This window comes from Biomphalaria glabrata, chromosome 11 (assembly GCF_947242115.1).
Source record: "Biomphalaria glabrata chromosome 11, xgBioGlab47.1, whole genome shotgun sequence".
NCBI lineage: Eukaryota > Metazoa > Mollusca > Gastropoda > Planorbidae > Biomphalaria > Biomphalaria glabrata.
The window spans coordinates 38296872-38320067 of NC_074721.1; the positions used below are offsets into that span (position 1 = coordinate 38296872).

The 23196-nt window shown below is 35.5% G+C and overlaps 1 protein-coding gene across 2 annotated transcripts; it reads right to left on the reverse strand.

The window, feature by feature from the left end:
* Nucleotides 1-330: 330 nt before the first annotated feature.
* On the reverse strand, nt 331-21680 carry LOC106058175 (fas apoptotic inhibitory molecule 1-like). Of its 2 annotated transcripts, none has more exons than XM_056045625.1 (5): nt 21475-21680; nt 4983-5109; nt 3357-3579; nt 2534-2583; nt 331-1585 (listed from the first exon to the last, which is right to left on the reverse strand). In XM_056045625.1, exons 2-5 carry the CDS (start codon nt 5091-5093, stop codon nt 1436-1438), a joined length of 534 nt encoding a protein of 177 aa, XP_055901600.1. In that variant the 5' UTR covers nt 5094-5109; nt 21475-21680; the 3' UTR covers nt 331-1435. The 2 variants fall into 2 exon arrangements, with proteins under 2 accessions (XP_055901600.1, XP_013071009.2); XM_013215555.2 differs by lacking the exon at nt 21475-21680 and adding an exon at nt 8081-8283 and having other exon boundaries at nt 4983-5116.
* Nucleotides 21681-23196: the final 1516 nt, after the last annotated feature.

Consider the following 23196-nt stretch of genomic DNA (forward strand, 5'->3'; position numbering starts at 1 on the left):
GTCAAATCCTGGAGAAGACTGGAATGTTGAATTTTGACATTTTTAGGATGCTCTCAAGTCCATCCAACTGTAATGGGTACTTGAGGAAGTAAAGGTTTATGGTGGTTGTGCTAGCCACATGATATCCTTGTTAACTATCAGCCTTTCATCATCTGACCTCATAGATGCCAAGGAGTGAAAGGGGGTTTCTTTATGGGCTTTTGAAACACACAATGTGTTTTACAGTTATGTCTAACAATTGCCAGAAACTGAAGCACAGTATTTCATAAAAAAATCATGAATATTGAGATGAGTTAACATCGCAACCAAATAATTAACAGGAAATTAATGTTTAAATCAGCTTCTAATTTTATTTTTTGATGCCATAATTAACAACAAATACTTAAAACAGATTTGAGTTCATCTTGGTCAAACAAATTGTATGTGGATGTTTGTATATATACAATGATACATATTAACATATTATAAAACTACCCTGGTAACCTTAAAAAAAAGTTCAGTCTCCTTGTATGTCCTTAGGGAAAGATGATGTTCAGTTCATCTGTCTCTAGGCCAACTCTTTGAATACAATGACATCTGCTTAGACCTAAAATTATAAATATCCATCACAGTGTAGACTGGTGACCTTTGACTCAGCAGCAAAGTAGTTTAACTGTCAGAATCAGAGCCTGAACTCAAGACCAGGTCCTTTGAATCTACAGCCAAGCACTTAAATCCTGGACCACCTTGTTCCAATACACGTTACAGGATACATTAAAATATGTGACATAAAATTAGTACTTGTTTTTTTTTCTGCCAAATCTAAGATCAAAACATTATATTTTTCAAAAGATTAAGAATGATTGTAGAATATTCTGCATAAATTAATTTTTTGATAACTGTTTTTAAAAAATCAGGTTTATAGTGCACTTCTGCCACTTAAGCCTTGAATCACATGGTCTGATGATGATGTGTATGATAACATTTCTTCAGTTTTGAAGTCATATGTCAAGTTGATAACAAAAAGCCAGATGTACATTTAACTGTGCACATTAAATAGTTAATTTAACTATTTAATCTTAAAAAAAAAAACAATGGCACAAAGAGAGCAAGCAAATCAGTGATTCACAACCAATTCATTGTTAGTGGCATTCATTTAACTGATTAGAAGTAGGTCTTAAATATAACCAAAATCTATTGTGTGAGAGGGTTCTTCACAGGGTTTCAGAAGACTCCCTGATCATAAGTTCAGTATGCTAATCATGGGACCACTGACATAAAATTATTATGAATGTATTATTGCAATTATGCACAATCTTTCACTACAGGTTCCTTACACACTATCATCTGGTGCAAGTATTTGCATTCATCTTCTATCATTGATCCAGCTAAACAGTATTTTTAACTCTCGTCATTCACAAATATTTACATGACTAAGAAACAGAGAATCATAAGGCTACTCTTTGGCTTCTGGAATTTCGACACCGTCCACAAAAAGTTGATGCAGTATTCCCGTCCGCCTCTTGCCAGTGGTCACTGCTTTAATGTAAGCAGAGTGTGAGCCAATCTCAAAGTGGGTCTCTGTGCCATCATCCACAAACTCCCCCTGCAAAAAAAAAAATCATATAAAATAATAGTGTAATCCAGTGTTTCGCTGTGTTCTGCGAACTCTCTGAATAGGTGGTCCACAAATTACTGGAATAATTAATTAGTAGCCTACCAATGAATAAACGTCTCTAAATAACAAACAAGGTGTTCACCTAAATACTGAGAATATACCAAAATACTGAGAATTTACCTAAATACTTAGAATGTACCTAAATACTGAGAATGTACGAAGTGTTCTGTTAAGGGAAAATGCTGGTATAGTCCATCTGTCACAGTCAGTGTACTTTATTCTATTTAATGTGACTTAGTTTAAATTAGAGCATGAAAACATGAACATTAGTTATCAGATCACTGGAAATATGGGTGAAAGGGATAATAAGATTTTAGACAGTGAGACAGTCAGTGGTCATTCGTCAAGTATTCAAGCTGTAGCTTGTACAGAGATAATATGTCCATTTAGAATGAGAGCAGTAACCATGTAGTTAGGGAGGAATCAATATATTGGAGGTATAAAAATGATGTAAATGTCATCTGTTTCTGGCCCACAGTTAATAAGGGTGTCATGTGGCCAGCACAATGACCTCAACCTCTACTTTTTACCAACTTTTGTCAGGTGCTCATTAGAGCTGGGTGGACTCAGAGGTGACAAAAGATCCAGAAATTTAAAATCCCAGTCTTAACCACAATTTGAACCCGGGACCCCTGATTCAGAAGCCAAGTGCATCAAACATACAAGAATAGCAGCACTAATGTACCAAGGTTATTAAGGTGGAGTAGATATGGCTAAACATAGGTAGGCCTAATGTTAGAGTGGACTCAAGAAAGAAATATTTTGATATTACATGTGAGAATGAGAGTAAAAAAAAATTTTTTGATGGAAAAAAAAATAATTATAAGTTGGGGGAAGAGAAGGTTCCTGCAAGTAGGAAGTAGGATTATGACTTACAGTGGTCTCTACTCTTGATCCATTCACCCACACATCTAGTGTATCTTTTTCTACACAAATATATAAGAAGAAGAGTTTACATTTAAAATAAATGAATATACAAATGGAATTTTTATTTATCTTCAGTTTGTAAATAATATTGTAAGAAATATTTTAATGGCATAAATAAATTTAGCTATAAGTTATTTGTTTATAATAAAATCATATTGGAATAAAATAGATTGATTGTAAATGGATTAAAGGGAAATAATTTGTTCTTGCAAGAAAATTAATTCTTTTCATATCAAGTTTCTAAATTTCTGTCCAAAATTTTGAATTCATGAAATTTGTGGGGGGGTTTTTTACATAAGAAATTTTTTAATTTTATAGAAATAATTTTTCATGTTGTCCGCCTCCATCCCTTGCTTTCCTGCAGAAGTCTTGAGCTACAACAAAATAATCTTTATTTCTAAAGGGAAAAAATATCAGAGACATATAAAATTAAACCTGAAAAGATAACTACTGTCAATTTATAGAAGAGGAATAGACAAAAACCAATAGCCCAAGATATCAAAAAGCAAAAGTGGAGTTGGATAACACACACCCCGCAAAAACCAGCTACCAATGTTGCAAGGCAGGCACTTGATTGGAATCAGCAAGGAAAGAGGAAAGTGGGCAATCCCAAGCAAACTTGGAAGAAGTCAGTCATTAGTGAAGCTGACGATGACATGGGAGCAGATGAAGAAAGCTGCTCAGAACCGAGTTCGGTGGAGAGGTATGGTTGCAGCTCCCCCAAGAGTTGACAGGATTAATCAAGTAAGTGACAAAACTAAACAAGGATTACCTAAAACTATCCTCATGTCATTTCCACCTATAACATGGACCCAAGCCTTCATTACTTTACTTTGGTTTTCTATGAATTTCTTCAACGGCTTCCCATTGACATCAAGTGTGTACTCGTAGGAAAATCCACTCACAGCCTCAATAGTGATAACACATTTGGCTTTACCAACTTGAAAATGTTCCTTTCCAACAAGTTTAAACATCCAATCTTGTCTGTAGATCTCCTGGTTTAATCCAAAAAATTAATAAATAATCACATTTTTTAGGACATTGATTAAAAATCTTTAAAAACTTAAATTTCGAAATAAAAAAAAACAACAAGCAATTGCTTGTTGGCAATTTGAAAATAGAATTTGAAAGTTCATGGATGTTATAATTGAGTTTTTTTGTAGAGAGGGTCATTGTGTTAATTTGGTGTTAATTTGAGGCGTATTTTAAACCTTACATGGTACAGGAGGGACATTTAATTTTCATTTTAAATTTATATAGCTCAGTTAACAAACATAAAGTATAAGGATAAAGGTGCTTTAATAACATAAACAACATGAACACGAGAGTTAAATGACAAACTAATCTTAAAAAGTTTTGAACAAATAGTTCTTAGTGTTTTTCTTGAATGTAGTGAATCATTTGTTTGTCTGAAATCAATGGGTAGCAAGCTCTAAAACTTTTGGTTCATGCACTGGAAAAGCCTGTAAACCGATATGATCTAAGATCAAAATGTGGAAACAATGTATACAAGTCTAAAGGGTTTTATAATATTGAATGTACAACAGTAGATAATGTGGTGAAGATTTGTGTAAATATAAACATGAAATTATATGAAGAAAAGAGAAAAATAGGCTCCAAGCAGTGAAAGAGCTGTACTGGAGCCTTCTCCCTCCAGCCAACCAGCAATACCAGTAAAATAAGTAAATATTAAAAGAAAAAAAACACTTTATTTTATTACTCAGCTAATGCAGAAAAAAAAATCTCAGTGTGTGATGTGTGGCTGAGAGCCCCAAAACTGCTTGGCTAAGGCTTGGCTACCAAGAAGGTGGCTCAAGTTCAAACCTCTCCCCTACTGGTCCACAAAAGAGATTGAGACTCAGCGTGCTGTATACATGAAGTAGGCACTACCAGTACATAAAAGCAATGAAAATAAAAATAAGTAAAAATACAGTGACAATACATGACATCCTGGCGGGCCACAACAAAATAAATAATGATGCTTTGGAAGCAGCTCTGTGGAGTAAGTTGCTGTTCTTTTACAGGCTTTCTAGAAGCAAACAAAATTTGAACATTTTTGTTGTCTTGAAATAAATTTGGATTTCTTCATAACCAATAAATATGATATAAGGGGGCATGGTGGCTGAGAGGTTAAGTGCTTGGCTTCCTATCCTGGAGTTCTAGATTCAAATCTCTGCAAAGACTTGAATTTTTAGGATGTCTTTGAGTCCACCAAATTCCTATGGCTACCTGACTTTAGTTGGGTGAAAGTAAAAAGAATGTTCGTTGTGCTGGCCACATGACACCATGCTCATTAACTGCTGGCCGAAGAAATATGACCATAACACCATCTGAGCTATAGACCACAAGGTCTGGAAGGAGAACTTTACTTTTTCTTTTTAGTAATAATTATAATTACCTTCCCATCTATTCGTATAATTCGTTTTCCTGTAGTTGTGCCATGCTCAAATTCAACTATATGTACTCCATCACTCAGAGCTATCTCCCATGTAGCTACGAGGTCAGACATGGTCCCTCACTTGAACCTTGAACCTAAATAACAATTTTGACTTTTTTTTTTTTAATTATTTCATAATTCTCTAGTACATTGATAAAACTACAATAAGCCTAAGTTAGATAATTTTGTTACTAATTAAATGACTTTTAAAAATGTAAACATTAAAATTAAAAATTATTAATGTGGCAGATTTGAAAATGGAGAGTAAAGCAGTGTTTCTCATGCTGGTAAACAAAGTTATCTAAATGCTAGTCAAAAAGAATCTAAAAGTAAACCAATGCGCATGCACACCCTATTCCACAACGTTGAATAATTTTTTCACTTCCAAACAGGACATAACAGAATGAGACAACACATTTCTGGAAGCTTAAAATTAGATTTAGTGAAATAAATGTTTGTAAAATGTTTTACATGTTTTGGATGTTCCTTCAGAGTTGACGATAATTTACTTCCTAGTGCAAACCTCCTGCAGGAGGTCAGGAGTGGGCAGGGTTTGAACCTGAGACCATCGATAAGTCTGATTGACAGTCCAGCATGCAAACCCATGACCAGGTAGCCATCCCATTGTTCTGTGTGTGTGCTTGTGTGTTTCTATGGTGTGGTGAGAACAAGTTAAGGATTGGTTGTGAATGATACTACATAGGTGACAATGTCGTCATTTTGTCTTAGTTAAGACAGATGACTCCAGAACATGAGACTTAAAGGTTGCATTATTGTAGTGAGTTTAATTTTATTAAAGAATATTATTATTTAAGTCTTGTACATTTATGTTATATTTTTTCTATATTATATTATAATAAAATGTATATTTAGTACCGTATTCTTCACACAGGAGTTACTCAAGTAATTTAAAGCTTATTAGTTAAGACATACTGTGCCTACAGTTGTTTAATTGTCTACCAGCAGTTTGGTGCTACAAGTCAACAACTGTTAACAACAAATGTCCTTGTGGAGTGTATTCAGTGAGTGCTGAACATTGACCTCAAAGCTGCAGAGGCTTGAACAAAATATAATGGACTATTTTCGATTACCAAGATTTAGGATGAGTGCAGTAGTTGACATAAATATGCACCTTTCTTTGGCAAGGGAAAAACATCCCTTTAGAAAAACAACTGTATGTGTATGTCGAGCTGCCTGAATTAGCAAGCATTGCCCAGTTCATCTAAGACTTTTCATTTAACTGAACACTTCCCTTTGCTTATTTTTTTAGGTTGGATTATTTCCTTTTTGATTAAATTTTTTAAAAAATTAAACCATATTGTATATTTAGCATTATTATTTATTAATAGAATAGAGATGTTGATATAGCCTAAAACATATGATAAATAATGTTTAATGATGTTTACAGTATTATATATTTGAAGAGCTTAGCTTCATGATATGAAACAGGATATCTAGGTAAGCTAAATTCTAATATCTGGTGTGACATAAAGCCTGTTTCTATACTTTGACTTTGTTGCAACATATAAAAATTCTCCTTTAAACAGATAAGTAGTAGGAAACTAAAACTTGTCTTGAAATATTGTGTTACTCTTCAGAAAAACTCAACCAGAAATTATTTCATAGCTGATCCTTGTATCTTAGTTTAAAATTAGAGTCAGACTCCAGATCAGTTTAAAGTTTCTAGTGATGTTGTTAGAATTTATTCCCATTACTGAGAAGAACTAATAAGATAATTTTTTATGTTTTGCATTTATCTTAGGAATTAATTCACATGTAAACCTACTAGTTAATTACTCCAATAGTTTGTGGAACCTTGTGAAACACTAGTGTTTCGATAAACACAGTTTGAGAAACACTGATTTAAGATGTAATGAGAAAAATGAAGAGAAGAAAAAAAGCAAGTCACATGCATATTTTTTTAAAACAGTTTAAACTAAACCTTCTCTGAATTCAATTGTCATATTTTGGACAATAATTTTTTCTCATTAAAAACCTAACTTAGTTTCAAGCTTTTTTTAATTTCTAATATTATTTCCACAAAGTCTTTAATAGAAAAGTTATATACATAACTAAATCTAGAGTACTCAAGTTCTAATCAAAATTCTAGATCTAGTTAGTAAATGTTTAGACAAGCTATATAAAGATTTGAGGGATTTAAATTCTCTATATATTGTAAAATACTATAGATTTTAGCTCAACCAATGTCATTTAACGAAAAAGCCAAAGCTAGAAATTTAACAGATTGTTATTGACCAGCGTGATTTTTTTTTTCATTGAAAATTTGTTCCCCATTTGCTTACTTCAAAACTACCATGCAGGTATTAGATTTTATGTTTTATAATAAATTAAAATATCCCTTTGTTTTATATAATAATTGTGTTCAACCAAATGAGGACAAACAATATCTTTAGAGAGTGTGTTTTAAAAATTTAATTTACAAGCACTTGCTGATATGAAAGCACCTGCTTTTCTAGCTTTGCAGATAATTAATGCTTGCACTGGATGTGGCAAAATATGTATCACAGCTGGGGCTGCATAGCCATGGGAAATATTAAGCCATATTATTTATTATAGATTAACTCTAAATAGAGTCAAAAAGTATACATATAAATTATAATAATCATATATATACTGATATAGTTTAAAGTAAGAGTCTATATCTATATCTTATTTTATGTATTAGAGAAGTTACTTCAAAAAAGAAGATAATTACGTCCTAATCTTTTCATGTGTCAATCTAGTGATTCTAGTCATAGGCCTACATGTTAATCAATGACTTAAACTGTGCTAATATAGTCACTTAATTCAACTATACACTACTCTACTCTACTGTAATACATGTCTATACTCCTATAGTGACTACTATTTATTTGAAGTAATGTCTGCATTTCATAAGATATAAAAGTTAAAAAGATAATAATAAAAAATCATAATAATAATGTAGATTCTAGATCTAATTAATTATAATATTTATTTATAATTCAAACTTTCAAAGTAAAAATACTAAAATTTTTAAAAATAAAATATAATAATAAAGTTTTAATAAAGACATTTACGGAAATAAATATCAGTTTTAGATCTTGATCCCTTAGATTTCTAGATGGAGATCGTCAGGTTGTGATAGTCGCAACGACCCAACAAAAATTTAATCTAGATTTTAAGAGTTTTTATTTCTTCCTCATTTTAATCAAAATTAGACAAGAATTAGATTCTTCTCTCAAATAAGTTGTTTGCTGCCGAGCAACACAAGTACTTCCGGGTTAGTAAACAAACTTAATATTTCAGGCAGAAGAGTTTTCTTCAATCACAAACCTATATAATAATGGGAAATGTCATCGATTATGGACCTATATTCTGTGGCATTTTACGTCTCGAGAGACGATCTTTTCCCTTTGCAACTTCTTGTGTTACTAAAGAGGCCAATCCTTGATACACAGCAACGATCGCAGGTTGGGCATATATAATCACCAGGCGACGTTGCATTTTCACCCTTCTTTCTGCTTCTGTTGTGTATGACATCGGCAATCCGTGACCCTTCCTTTATGCTCTCTCTCCATGTAGATCTATCCAGTGCTACTTTTTCCCAGTTGCCAGTGGACCTATATATTAACCAGATAAGAGGATTTTAGATTCTTGGACTATGGGGAATCTAGGCTGAAGAGATATAGGCCTATGCATAGTTCAAAACACACACTCTTTCAAAATGTAGGACTACTTGATCAATATGTCTATATATTCTAGATCTTATCTAAGAATACTTATAGTGAACATTATCTTTTTGTTTCAGCCAGCAAACTCCTGCTGTAGATCTAGGCTACAATTACAATGTAGGCCTAATAATTTCAAGGAGCCTTTGAAACATTATGATACGGGTTTATAGACGTCCATCAAAAGAAATACATGTCCTCTTTTTAGGTCATGTCCTCCACTTGGAAGTTACCGACCTAAAACGTCAAAATGTCCAATCTTTACTACGATGGTAATTGCGAATGAAATATTAACAAATTTCAAACAATCCATAGCTCCTCCTTCGTGATCGAAGATGAGCACATTTCTCATATCCTATGGACTCGAAGATGACTGTAAAGTCCAATCCTTGCTTTAAAAAGCTGGCCACATACGTGACATGAGTATGTCTGGTCAGTTGCAGATAGGCCTGCTTTTTCTCTCAGCTTTTTGTTGGTTAGAGTCAAAGGGAAATAACTCGATTAATTATTATTATTATAAATTTAAAAAAATAGAATTTAATGATCCGTATCTTCTTCACGTGAAAAGAAGACAATGCCAAAAGTAGGCTACAGGGGTCCTATATAATGAAATGGGGTATTAGCGCAATAAAGTTTTAGTTCAGTAGTTTAACAGTGGAGATAGACAATGCAGGAAAAAAAAGAAACATATGTTTCTATCCTAACCAAATAATACTAATAAATTGGGTTATATCCCTTTTACACTAGCAATTATTATCCTTTTAAATGCATAGCAAACTTTTTTTTTTTTTTTTTTTTGTAGGGATTAACTCTTTCTCTCCGTAATTATTTACCACATTCTGGTGGAATCAACGCTAGTATCGTCAGTTAGGAGAAAAAGAGTTAATACTTAGAACACGGCCTCATTGTGGAGCCCGGATGGAAACTACGGACGTTAGAGGAGACGAGTGGGCCGATTGAGTACCAGAAGTCACAGTGGCGTGCCTATGGACTTGGTTTATTGCACAGGTGTAATGTGGCCAAAGAGTTTAGGTTTGTGCTTTTGGACATCAGTTATTAAATCATTTAAAGACCGCATCACAAACCAAGAGATTAGAGACAGGATTACTGCAGCGATCGAACCCCATGAAGACCCCATGATAATAGTAAAATAACGCAAGCTTAAAATCTATATGGCCATATTACAAGATCTTCGGGGCTCGCAGACGTTCCTCCAGGGAACAGTACCAGGAAAAAGAACAATAGGCAGTCAGAGAAAGCGATGGGAGGACATTAAAGAATGGACAGGCCTGCCATTGGAAGAGGTTCTAAACAAGGCAAAAGACAGGGAGGAATGGAGAAAGACGGTTGACAAGTCTTGCTTGGTGCCCCAACGGTCCAACAGACTAAGGGATAGGTAAAGGTATTAAATCATGGTGGGGTCCGATTGTTGAACTAATCATGCCTCTAATCTATTCGTTTATGATGCGTATAAGCATATTAGAATGTTGCCCTGTCCAGGGAGCGTATCCGTCTGATTTTAATGCCTTTATCTTTCCATATTGTTTTGAGCTTTGCGAATGCTGTGCTCAACGATTCTGAACTAAACGCAATTGACAGAAAAAAAATGATAGAGCCTGATCCTGGTCATTTTTTCTCATATTTCTGTCTCTTACTTGTTGTTATTATTATTATTAATTTGTTTATGTTAATATTCTACTAAAAAAAACTATTGGAAAAAAAAATTGTTTTTCCTTCTGATAAAAGTGCAATTTTAACGAAATAGTCAGTTAGTGCTGTTTGTAGCAATAGTTTGCTAATTTAACTCTTTTTCTCCTAACTAACGATACCAGCGTTGATTCCACCAGCATGTGGTAAATAATTACGGAGAGAAAGAGTTAAGTCTTCATACTTTGTATGCAAATTCAACAGAAGATGGTCGCATTTTAATTGAATGGTTGAGTTAACTTTTAAGAATAAAGAAACTTCTTTAACAACTTTCACAATTTTAATTTTGAAAATACAGAAATAGCCTTTCTCTGGTCGATGTTTATTCAATGCTACATCTTCGTTGGCAGCAGCGTTCAGAGACGGCGAGACTCTCTCAAGACGTCATAGGCTGAATAGCTCCATGATCTCAACTTTCATCGTAAGGGGGCGCTGTGACAGTTTGCGTAACCAAATCCCGCCATTTTTTTCCCGGTCAGCAGCTGTTCTTAGTAGAATATCAAGAGAGAGGCCGGTCCATTCTTTTACATTGTTCAGCCAGCTTTTCTTTGGACGACCCTTTTTTCATGCTCCCTTCATGTATATTGAAGAATGAAAGAGGATTTTCTCCATTTTTGGTTGTGTAACTGTAGGCTACAGACTCATTTGTCTTCTTTCCTAGTATCTGATACTCAACATTTTTTCTGTACTCTCAAAGGCTTGAATTCTTCTTTCAGCTTCAGTGTTCACTGTCCAACTTTCACAACCATATAAGAGTACAGAAACCACAAGCTAAGAATACAGCTTTAATGTTTCTCTTTCAGATTTCCCACAGTTTGCTCATGGCAGCAGACGGCAAGCATTAAGTGGGGTTTTATCTCTTTTATTGATCCTCCAACGTTTGCAGTGTTTGACCCTAGTATTTAAATGAGTCAACTTCTTCTAAATAGATCGGCTTTATTAATCTTCGGACTCGTAGACCATGCTCTATAATAGGCACTTTTCTTATTCCACACGCTAGAACAAATTCGTAAAAGTGCTCCTTTTAACCCTACTGCCGTTGGAGAATGAAATGGATTTCCTGAATCAGCCAGGAAAATCAAAGACTTAGCAGAGATAAGATACATGCTTTGGATGTAATTATCTTCATTTTTGAAGTAACGTCGGCAAAATTTAAAATATGAAGACAAATGTATTGTTTTGTTTTACTGGAATTCAGAATGTCATGGCGTCGAAAGAGTTCTTCCCTATGATGCCACACCAGTGCAAGCATCGTTACTGGAGAACGATGTTTGGCGTTATGAGGGACTTAGTGTGTTTAGAGGTTACTTGTATGTCTTGAGGCTTTTAAACTGTGTGTTACTCAAGTCCACTTAACATGGAGCTCCTTTCAACCTTGAGATCTACACACCTTGCATGTAGCGTTTGTTACCTCCGAGTCCATCAATGACCGCAAGGAAGTTTCTTTCACTGTTTTCATTCTTGCGTATCAGCGTTATCTGCCCAAGGGCTACCGGTCATTGTTAATGGTCAAGTAAACAGCTCTTTGTTTTCTCATGAAGGTCCATAGACTCTATAAAGTGCCAAGTCTTTTTTTTTCCCCTCCTACTTTATAGCACATTAGAGAACGTTATAAGCGCTGATGTACCTTTGTGCAATCCTAGGCAGTTTGGACTTCGGTTAGGCCTATATGAGCTTGCTTAGGGATAATGTTACGATGACATTGTGTACCAGGGCCGGATTTAAAGGAGGGCAGGTGGGGCAACAGCCCAGGGGCCCCCTCAATACAGAAAAAAATCTGTATTTTAATCGAACTTAAAAGTTTATGTTTATTTTTTTTTACTTTAAATCTTAAAGTTGGTAACACTGTCGTGACTAAATAAGTGCCCTCTTATTAAAGGTAAAAAAAAAAGTAAAGTTTCCCTTTTAGACCTTCTATTGGTAGGTTCGTAGTCTCGTAATTTACTCCAAATCACCTACATTGCGTAAGCCCTAAAGATGTTTTTTTTTTGTGGGGGTTACTAAAATAGGATAGATTAAATATTTTTTATTAAACGAAAGAAAATTTAATTTAATTTAAAAGTACTCACTTTCTTTTATGGCATGCTTTTAGATATTCGTATATACGTGGGTTAATGATTATAAAAAAAAAAGTTTAGGAGCCTTCACAAATATATTTTTTTTGCCCCGGGGCCTCCTCAAACTTATATCCGGCCGTGTTTTGTTGTTAAGTCCTATGTGTAGCTCATTACGAAACCCCACCATGTTGCCGGATAAACTAGCTTAGATAAAGAGAGAACAGAAATCATCTAGTACATGATCAAAAAGATGTTGAGCCTCATATCGAGATCAAGAGAATATTGAACTCACACTTTAAACATACAGTATAACTTTATTTCAATAGCAGAATCACAACGGTAGTCATCTTTATTTCAACGGCCCCTTGTGTGTAGATTTATTTATTCATATATACATAGGCCTACCAAAATTAACTTCTCCAAATTCTAAGAAATACCAGGAAATGTATTTTTAACACGTATGTAAATGGATACGTCTCTTTTTAATAGTATGAGCGACGTATTCAACAGCCCCAAAGCCAATATGTGGTAATCATTCTATATTTACACAACCCGTGAGACCATGACGAGTTTATTATATGACAGATACAGATCTGAAACTTGAATGTGTTTCTCGGATTTTCCCCTCTCTATTTTTCTACTCGCCAAATAAACGTCGCTGCTATTCGTAAGTCAGTAGTTGAATAGACTTTCTCTGTTTAGTTTTCCATTGCATAAAGGACCAGAGCAAATCTCTGGTTCTTCAATAAATCCTCTGCACCCACCATTTCTAAAACAAAAAAAAAAATAATGTAAGAAAGATTGTAAATAATGGGGTGTTCAACACAGGCAAAAAGACACAAACAAACAAGGTTACAAAGACAGTTTGTGTGGGAACACAAAATCATAATCGGCCCCCGAAGTGGTCCACCCAGGCAGGTTTTAATATTTTAGAAAGAACATCAGAATGTTATTCTATAAAATATAAATGACAGAGAAGAATGGAGAAAGAAGGTTGACAGATCTTGTGTGGTGCCCCAGCGGTCCAGCAGACCAAAGGATAGGTGAAAGTGAATGTGAAGTTAGATGCGAAACTGGCCTAACTGATGTCTTATAATGAAAATCAAATTGATCTAATCGTTTTGTAAAGGGTCAATCTCGTATTAAAATCCTCAAGAAAAAAACATTTCCGTAAGACAAAAAAACTAAAAATTTTTCCTTTAGTTTAGTATACTGTAGTGGTGTAGGCGACCTCCAGTTCACGCGGTAATATGAAAAACTATTTATTAATTGTCGTTTTAAATTATGTCCAACTTATATGCATACAAAATAGATTTTTTTCTCTTTAAAAAAAAAGTAAACATTTTTTTTTGTGTGAATGTAGTAGTAAGTACGACAGAACTTACTTAACTTAGCAATACAATTGTAAGATAAACTTTTTTTCTCAAAAAATATAAAATCATTTGAATAAATGTGTTAAACATATTGTTATAAACCTGGTGGTGGCACAAACGGGGGTAGTGGTGTGTGTGTAGTCAGCCGACGCAAATCGCCCCAGGCCAGCGCTAGACGAGCGGTCAACCGTGACGAGTTACGACGATCGGCCGAGACGAGTGTCAACAAGAGAGTTCGGGAAGGATCGCCGACGTGAACAGAGCTCAGGGGCGTCACGAGAGTTGTAGTCATCTGACCACCTAGAAACGTCGAGCGGCGTTCTGTCCGGTTCGAGAAGGCCAGTAGGGACCCTATATAAGAGCGGAGGTGACGAAGTCAAGACGGATCAGAAAGGAGGTTCACGACAAGAGTTCAGAACACGGTCGACTACAGCACAGTTCAGCGGTGTGGTTCTGTACGGAGCATTACGACGGTTCAGTGCGGAGTACTATCAAGTACAGTTGAGACGAACGGCGTCTTGATCTTGGTCTGTGATCGAGTCCGACACAACGAGCCCAAGTGTGTGAAGTCAGTCCTGAACTGTTGAACCCAGTGCAAGCCCGGAACGAGACGGAGAGGCCAGTGCAAGACTTGATACGGCGGAACGGTGTTATCGGAGAGATACTTGTTATCGCAGAGCTATTTGTACTGTTCTACGTGCTGCCAATTGTACAGTATTGGCTGTTATTTATGGACATTAAACCTTTACGTTATTTTGGAGCCCTGACTTGTCAAGTTCTTTAAGTTGGTGGTGTATGGTGCGGTTTGCAGAGAGCCTGGATAGTGAGATTCGTAACAATATGATGGATATTAATCTCCCCTTCTAAAAAGCCTCCTGTGCTTATTAATAGTGAATAGTTCTAAAAATGGTGTATTGTTATGAAAAAACTGCTTGCATAAATGATTTTAAAAATTAGATTTTTCGCTTTCAGAAAAGAAAAAGTAGACGTTGCATCAGAACGTTGAATGTTCTAAAATATTATGATGTCGGATTCTCACTATGTTTTGTAGTTTACGAGATCTAAACGGGACGGAAGGATTGGCGGACGGACGGACGGACAGACATTCCAACAAAACTAATAGCGTCTTTTTCCCCTTTCAGGGGCTGCTGAAAGACAAAAAAAGATAATTACCAATTTTAGGGGGGAAAGCGTATCACATTAATTTAATTTCTTAGCTATTACGATGCCCAAATTAGACTAGATGTTTTTTAAACTTAAAAAAAAAAAACGTTGGTTTAGTGTTGTAATTATTTAGAACTTTATATCTAGTATGATTACATTGTATGTTCAATATTATTATACTCTTTCTTATCGTTAGGTTTAGACATTTTTATGTAACCTATTTAAGCTTTTTATTATTACAAAAAATGATAACGATTTCAAAATTTTTAAAGACCTTATTGGCGTAAGTCACTCTAATGGAAAACCAGATCTTTAGACATATTTGAGGAAACAAAAATTATGTCTAGGGAATCAGCAATAGAATAAAGTTAACTAAAGTAAGCTAATTTGTCACTGACCGGTAGAGTTACTGGAACTGTAATTTTCTTATGCTTGTCAGATACTGATGTCTGCAAGCATTTCACTCATGAAAATGATAAAAAAAAAAACTGAGGTCACGAAACTAACTCTTCATATTACAGATTTGGGGGAAAGCAAAGCAATAGTTGAATCTTGCTAAAACTAATTTAATTTAGAACTGCTAACAGTGTTCATACATTATAATTAGTCTATAGGTCATACATAGATGACAATAGATGTACTTCTGTTTCCTTGGATTCTGGTTAACGTACAGGGTGTCATGTGACCAGCACAACGACCAAACGCCGTTACTTTCTCCAACTTAAGTCAGGTACTCATTAGAGTACTCAGGGGTAACCTAAAAATCTCCGAGATTTAAAATCTCAGTCTTCACCGAGATTGAAACCAAAGACCACAGGTTGGAAAGCCAAGCGCTTAACCACTCAGCCACTGCCCTTCAGAACTATATAAGTGGTGTCTAGAATCTGCAAATCAGTTTATTCTCTTAAATTCAAAAGTGCAGTTGAAAGTAGGAAACGGTTGTTCAACAAGGCAAGCCCTAGCCTGGAATCCCCAAGGAAAGAGGAAGAGGGGACGGTCCGGGAATACTTGGCGCATCGATTTGGAAACAGAAGCAGATGGGCAAGACGTGGGGACAGTTGGAGAGACTCGCCCAGAACCGAGGCGCCTGGAAGAAGCTAGACGGGACTATAGGCAGAGATGAGATCATTCATGCTTTAATATAGCGATAGAAAATGAGTGGATTGTCAAAGTTTTAAAATACTGTATTTATTTAATCATTATTTACAAGAATATCAATCCAAGGAAGATAACTTCCATTAGAATACGCCGCGACGTGAAATTAGAAATAACATTTTTGTTGTGTTACTGTCCCTTAAGCTAAGTTTCTGGTTCAGTAATTCTTACAAATTATAAATACTTTCCGGGTCAAGGCCTTACTCGGATAGAGCAGGTGTGTGGGAAGTTAGCGGTGTGAAACCATTTTCGAACTGAAGGCCACATACAATTCTGACACATGGACCACGGGCCGCCTAACCATTCAAAATCGTGGACTCTGTAGAACCGACCCTTACATTATACTATGTGTGCAGAGATTTTGAATTGTTAGATATGTGAATGGGTTGCTTGAGTCAGCCATTAAAACCAATGACTTGGCAGAATTTTATTAATATGCATGACTAGATTGACCTAGAGACACGCGTGGATGTAATCATCTTTTTTTATGAAGTAACATCTCTATTTTATAAGATAAGATCAGATCAGATAAGATAAGATAAGATAAGATAGAACAGCGGATATGGTCGGTGAAACTTAGGGCATAGCTGCCTGAAGTAATAATAATGGGAGGTTTGTTTTAAAATAAGATAGAGAACAGCGGATACGGCCCGTGAAACATAGGAAGGGCATCACTGCCTTAAGTTATTATAGTAAAGTGTTGGTATTGCAGTTAAAAGCTGTGAATAGCGTAATCTAATGAATTTACTCGGAAAACAAAATGTCGAATGTTCCGTGGTTCGTCAGCTTCAACTAACAAGCTCAACTTCTAGTGGCGTAGAAAAAGGGCTTCTATGCGCCCGGGGCCTATATGACCTACACTGGGCATTGAAAAAAAAACTACTCATAAAATGATCGTATGAATTGACACATTTACATCTCGTATTCATGTACTTCTCCGTCGCAACTGAATTGAATGCACTGACGTTAATAGTATAAAGAAGAGTTTCCCTTTCAGACCGTGTAGTTGACGGTTAACGAGAATGTCATGCGGCCAGCACAATGACCAACCGCTTTTACTTTTCCCCAATTAATGTCAGGTATCCATTAGAACTCGGTAGACTCAGAGGCGCCCTAAAGATCTCGAAGTTAAAAATTCCAGTCTTCACCAAGATTCGAACGCGGGACTCTCCGGTTCGGAAGCCAAGCGCTTTATCATTCAGCCACCTCGCCCCTACTAACATTAATAGGCCTACTTTGAAAAAAAAAAAAAAAAAAAACAACTCGTTCCTACATGGGAATGATTTTTTGTTTTAATTTACTGACTCATTCAGGATGTATGAATTGGCTTTTATTGTATTTACCTTGAACCTGGGCTTCCTGTTAGCTTGCAACGCTCCTGCACGAGGGTTATAAAATCTTTTCTTTTTTAAGTAAGGCTCTGGTAGGCTCAAATGTAAACAATGTAAGTCTAAATTTAGAATGTTTTGTTTTTTAGAAGTGGAAGACGGAAACTTGGACTGTTATATTCAACGATCCCCGCAGGCAAATCCGCTATTTAAAAAAAAAATAATTTTAGTTTGCAGTCCGTCGCTTTCACCGTTATAAAAAAGCAAGAAAAAAGAAGAAAGAAAAAGAAGAAATATTTAGTTATATACGAAGTGTAGTTGTATCAATTCGGTTTGGATCAGGTCGTGTAGCTAAGTATGTAGGCCTAATAGATCTTGACCAACAATAATAAATCTGTGCGATTAGAAATATTTGAACTAATTGTTTTTAGTTTTAGCGCTATGGCGTGCTTTTAGCTTTCTCAATACGCTATGATCCTATCATTGTCTGGACAAAAATGTTTTACATGTTTCGGATGTTCCTTCAGAGCTGAAGATAGTTTACTTCCTAGTCCAAACCTCCCGCAGGACGACGGGGTATGGGAGCGGGCAGGGTTTGAACCCTCGACCGTCGATAAATCCGAACGACAGTCCAGCGCGCAAACCGCACGACCAGGCAGCCATCCTAGTTGGGAAATGCAAACAAGTTGGGAAAATGGTGGAAGGGAGGGGGGGGGGAGAGGGAGATCTGGGTAGATTTTAACGTAAACTGTAGGGGGGGGGACGACCTGAATTAGAACTCATGACTCAAGCCTCCTCAAGTCTACATTCTAACCACTCTGCTAATGAGGTATATATGAATATAGAAGATTGTATAGTTGTCTATTGTTTGTTTCAAACTTACTTTAAAGCGTTAAAATATAAAGGGGACTAATTCACCTTATACCAACACCTCAATCAAGTACAATTTCTTTCCCTTGTTCAAGATACCAAACAAAATAGTTAATTACTTATATTTAATTACCTTGTTGTTGTTTTTTTTTAATTGATTCTTGTGCTGTTAGGTGAAAGGCATGATTGTTCAAAATTTCAGCTCGAACCGAGATTGGGTATCGGAGACATAACGTGTACACACTTTTTACCAGACAGACAGCAAGACGAACAGAGTGAGTTAATACAAGTTTTGAAGAAGACTACAAATGTTATTGAAACTCGTTTTTAACCTACGCCTAATCAAGCAGAGATCAACATAGAGATGTCTATGAAAAATACTATTTGATTATGACAAATACTGTTAGTTTGTCTGGTGTAATGATACTCCATTCAAGGTTCATTTTGTGAAAGGCATTTAGAATCGATATTGTGTGTAATAGAATGCGAGTAAAACTTGCCCGCAGAGGCTGCCTATAAATTTACACAACTTATGTTATTTTGTTGTTGTTTCCATATGTCTTTTATTTCATTATTGCATTTTTATTTTATTTTTACAAAGCTTATATTTAACTCATTTTGTCTGTCTGTCTGTCTGTCTGGAAAAAAGTTATTTCCCCCACGTCCATTCTATGATCGATCTGAAACTTTGAACATTTATTCATTGACCTTCATTGACATAGAAAGACATGAATCAATAAAATTAAAGTAACAAATTAGAAAATTAATTACTATTTTGTTTAATAGCAACAAACAAATATTTCAGTAATCAATGATATGACTAAATTTGTTGGGTTTAGTCCCCTTAAATAATTGTTAACGCCTATTCTTCCTCACGTATTCAAGTGGGTACTTTCAAAAATGATTTATTGTACCTATCAAAACATGAATAAATAAACACAAAAAAACAACAACTCAATTAGTCAATTAATTATTGATAATTATAATTTTTTCATATCGAGTAAGGGAAACAGCTTGTACATTATTGGTAGAACCACTAGCATATATCCTATTATCGCATGAATAAGCTCCTTTTTTTCTATATAAAACTAAATTAATCTCCACTAATTAACTAACTGGATAATTGTTTTGATTGATTCGTGTATTGAATGTATTAACCGTCAGCCATAGATAACCTTTACATCATCTGCTCTATAGATCGCAAGACCTGAAAGGGAGGGATCTTTTTCTTCTTTTACCGTACATTTAAGATTAGACAAGATTCACTAGAGGGACACATTTTGAAGTGACGTCTCTAATATATAAGATATGACTAAGACATGCGACATAATATAAACAACTAAGAAGAGTTTCTACTTTAACGCCACAGAGTCAGTTTGTCGCCTTTGTCTTGAGTTTAAATTTTGAGACACCGAGCTGGCCGCTAGTAAAGCCTCTCTTTTGTCTTTTCATGGCTGTGGCTCGATCCGTCAGCTGTGAAGTGTTGGGTCGGCAAGATGCTCAATCCTAAACGATTTATCAATCAAAATATGTATTATTTTGTAATATTTTTTTAAATGAATAATAAAATTAGCATTCTCTTAATTTTTCTTATGTAATAAAATCAGAAGTCTGTCTTTTTTTTTTTAAGACGTCATGGAGCTGCAGAGCTTAAGATCATAAAGGCAATGAAACACTTTTCTTCTTCAATAGACCATACAGTGTTATTTAAAATCATTTCAAAAAGCACATTTCAATTTTTTTATAAAGGGGATAAAACTTTAAATTTGCTCAACGTGTAAAATCAAAATCTAAACATAAACAACAAAATAATTAGTTCATTACTTAAAAGAAAAAGTATTGATCAATCCCAATGTATGTTGAATCTCAACTCAGCTTAAATATATGATAGACATAGTTTTTGTAACTAATTAGCTCAAAATGACATTGATATTTATATCAACCATCTACACAACTAACCTTCTAAATTGATCATGCTACCATCCCCAAACCTTTTTTGTTCAGCATTCCAACATATCATTTGTATCTGGAGTAGTCGACTTTCAACTACTACCTCAAAATCTGTAAATAACAATTACATTTAGTCTTTTCACAAACTATCCATCTATCAATTATAAAATTGTTCTTATTTAAAAACAGCTTAGTAAGTATATTTTGTTCATGATTTGAGAATGATTGCATGAACAAGATAGCGAATGAAAACCTCTACGTTTGACTTAGTACATGACAAATTCTGGGATGTGTAGTGCATGATAAATTATGGGACGTGGTGGCTGAGTGGTAAGGCATTTAGCTTTCTAACCAAGGGGTCTCAAAGTTCAAATCTCTGTGAAGACTGGGATTATCTATTTCAGGATAATGACTCCTGCGTCCACCAAACTCTAATGCGTAGGCCTACATGACACTGGTTGTGGAAATAAAGGCGGTTGGTTGTTGTGCTGGTCACGTGACATACTTGCTAACCATCGGCCATAGAAACAAAGGACGTTTACATCATCAAAAGTCTGAAAGGGGTTACCTTGCTAGGCTTGGCAAATTTAAATAGAATCTTTCTTATTAGAATAAAACTAGCTTTACCCCATGCCTTCCTGGCTGCTCAGGCAAAAGCTTCTTGTGTCGATGACTGGGACATTGGTCAGCTTGCCACTAGTTGCCACTGTGCTCTTGTTTTGTTTGTTTGTTTTACATGTTTCTGATGTTCCTTCAGAGTTGAAGATAGTTTACTTCCTAGTCCAAACCTCCCGCAGGACGACGGGGGATGGGAGCGGGCAGGATTTGAACCCTCGACCATCGATAAATCCGAACGACAGTCCAGCGCGCAAACCTCACGACCAGGCAGCCATTTTCTATATGACTTATGCAGGTAAATTTAATGCAAAGTTGCTCGACCAGAAATGAAATTATTTATTGAATATATATATATATATATTATATATATATATAGATATCATATATATTATGCATATAAACCACATCAATATCAGACTCAAATGCACATACACGGAACAGAGTAAACACATAGACTCCTTATACGAAGGCACTTTGAAACGTATCAAAACAAAATACAACACTATCTAGTTCCTGCTTACCTCTGTCAGTCATTATACGTGTGTCTACTATTCATCTCATAAAGCGCTGCAGTAGTGTAAGCCAATTAGTTCTACCCATTAAATCTAGAATCTCTATCTCTATCAATCTACATCTAGACTATAGACTAGGTACTCTAAGTAGTCTAGCCATTGAGTCTAGACTATATAGATCTATATAGGTCCGTGAATCGATCAATCGCGGATAAGAATTTGTTTCCGATTTCCAGTCTAGATATAATATTATGTCTATGATCAAAAAAGATTTGTTTCTATTACTTGATTTTAATTCTTTTTTACTGCTCACTAGGCCTTATTAGGAGGGGGGGGGGAGCTTAATTGTGTGGGGCTATGGTTAGAGGGAAGGGGAGAACAAACGATGGTGTTGTGTGTGTGTGTGTGTGTATATATGTGCGTGTGTTTGTGTTCAGCGCTATACCGGAGCTTAATCTCCCGTGCAGGTAGTGAACAGTGTCCCGTGCTTACTTCGCAAATAACACTGCGTACAATTTTTATGATGTTTTTTTTTTTGTAAGTGTCGTTACAGTTTATTTAAAGATAAGAATGCGGTGTCACATTAAGTCTGTACGTACAGATTATATGCGTATGTAAAAATAGACCTATGATAGAGAAGCAAACAGATAGACAACACCTGACAAGCGGTTTCCTATAATCCATTCGTAGTATTTCGTAGATCGTTGAGGTTGAGGCTCAGATTTAAAAATAGCAACACGGAAAAATCGGCGATTTCCGATAATCCATTCATTGACAAATATCCTTGACGTAACGTATATTAACTCCTATTCTCTGAGCTCAATTTAAGTGTTATTTTTAACTCTTAACCTAATATAACCCAACCGTAAATTCAATTCAATTTGTTCTTCCTAGCGTTCCCATTATAAAGTCGAAGGGTTCATGGTTTATTTGGGACATACAGCTACATAGGCCTATAGGCCTACACTTTGTCATCTAGTGTGGAATACATAAAACTACAATTATATATTAATTCTTATTAAGTCATCATTATAATGTAGGCAGCTTTTTGAAGATGTGATCAGCATTCTCTGGACACACTCTGCAAGGGCATGTTTCGTTTGATTCAATTTTTACATTTCGGAACAAGTGTTACCTTCCAAAAAAAGTAAAAAGACATAAAGATAAAGGCACATTTCTTATTCCATACGCTAGGACTGATTCCTACAAGTGCCCCTTCTTCCATTGTGTCATTAGAGCATGTAACTGGTTGTTTGAATGGGTCAGGAAAACTATGACTTAGAGAGTATAAGTCTCTAATTAACATGCACGACTTGATTAACATATGGATAATAGTAGGTCATAATTATCTACCATTATTTTGAAAGGAGCTTGTGTTATATTTAAGACAAGGTAAAGTTGGAGACTCTAGATAGTCTGTCCTATGTCTGAGATGAATGGCTCTGTGGTATCCATAAGGTTTTGTCTTCCAGACTGGTATACTGGGGCCAGTGTCTTGTTCGGGCTTGTCAAACTGTCCTCTCGATGGTCCATGGTTCTAAACTGTGTCCGCCGCGATCCCCAGTCGTCCTGCGGGATGTTTAGGCTAGGGTGTAACGATCTTTAATTCTGAAGGAACAGATGAAACACAGATGAAAAACTTTGGGCCCGTCTCATCTTCTTATCCTATCTTATCTTATAAAATACAGACGTTACTTCAAAAAAGAAGATGATTACGTCCTACGCGTCATC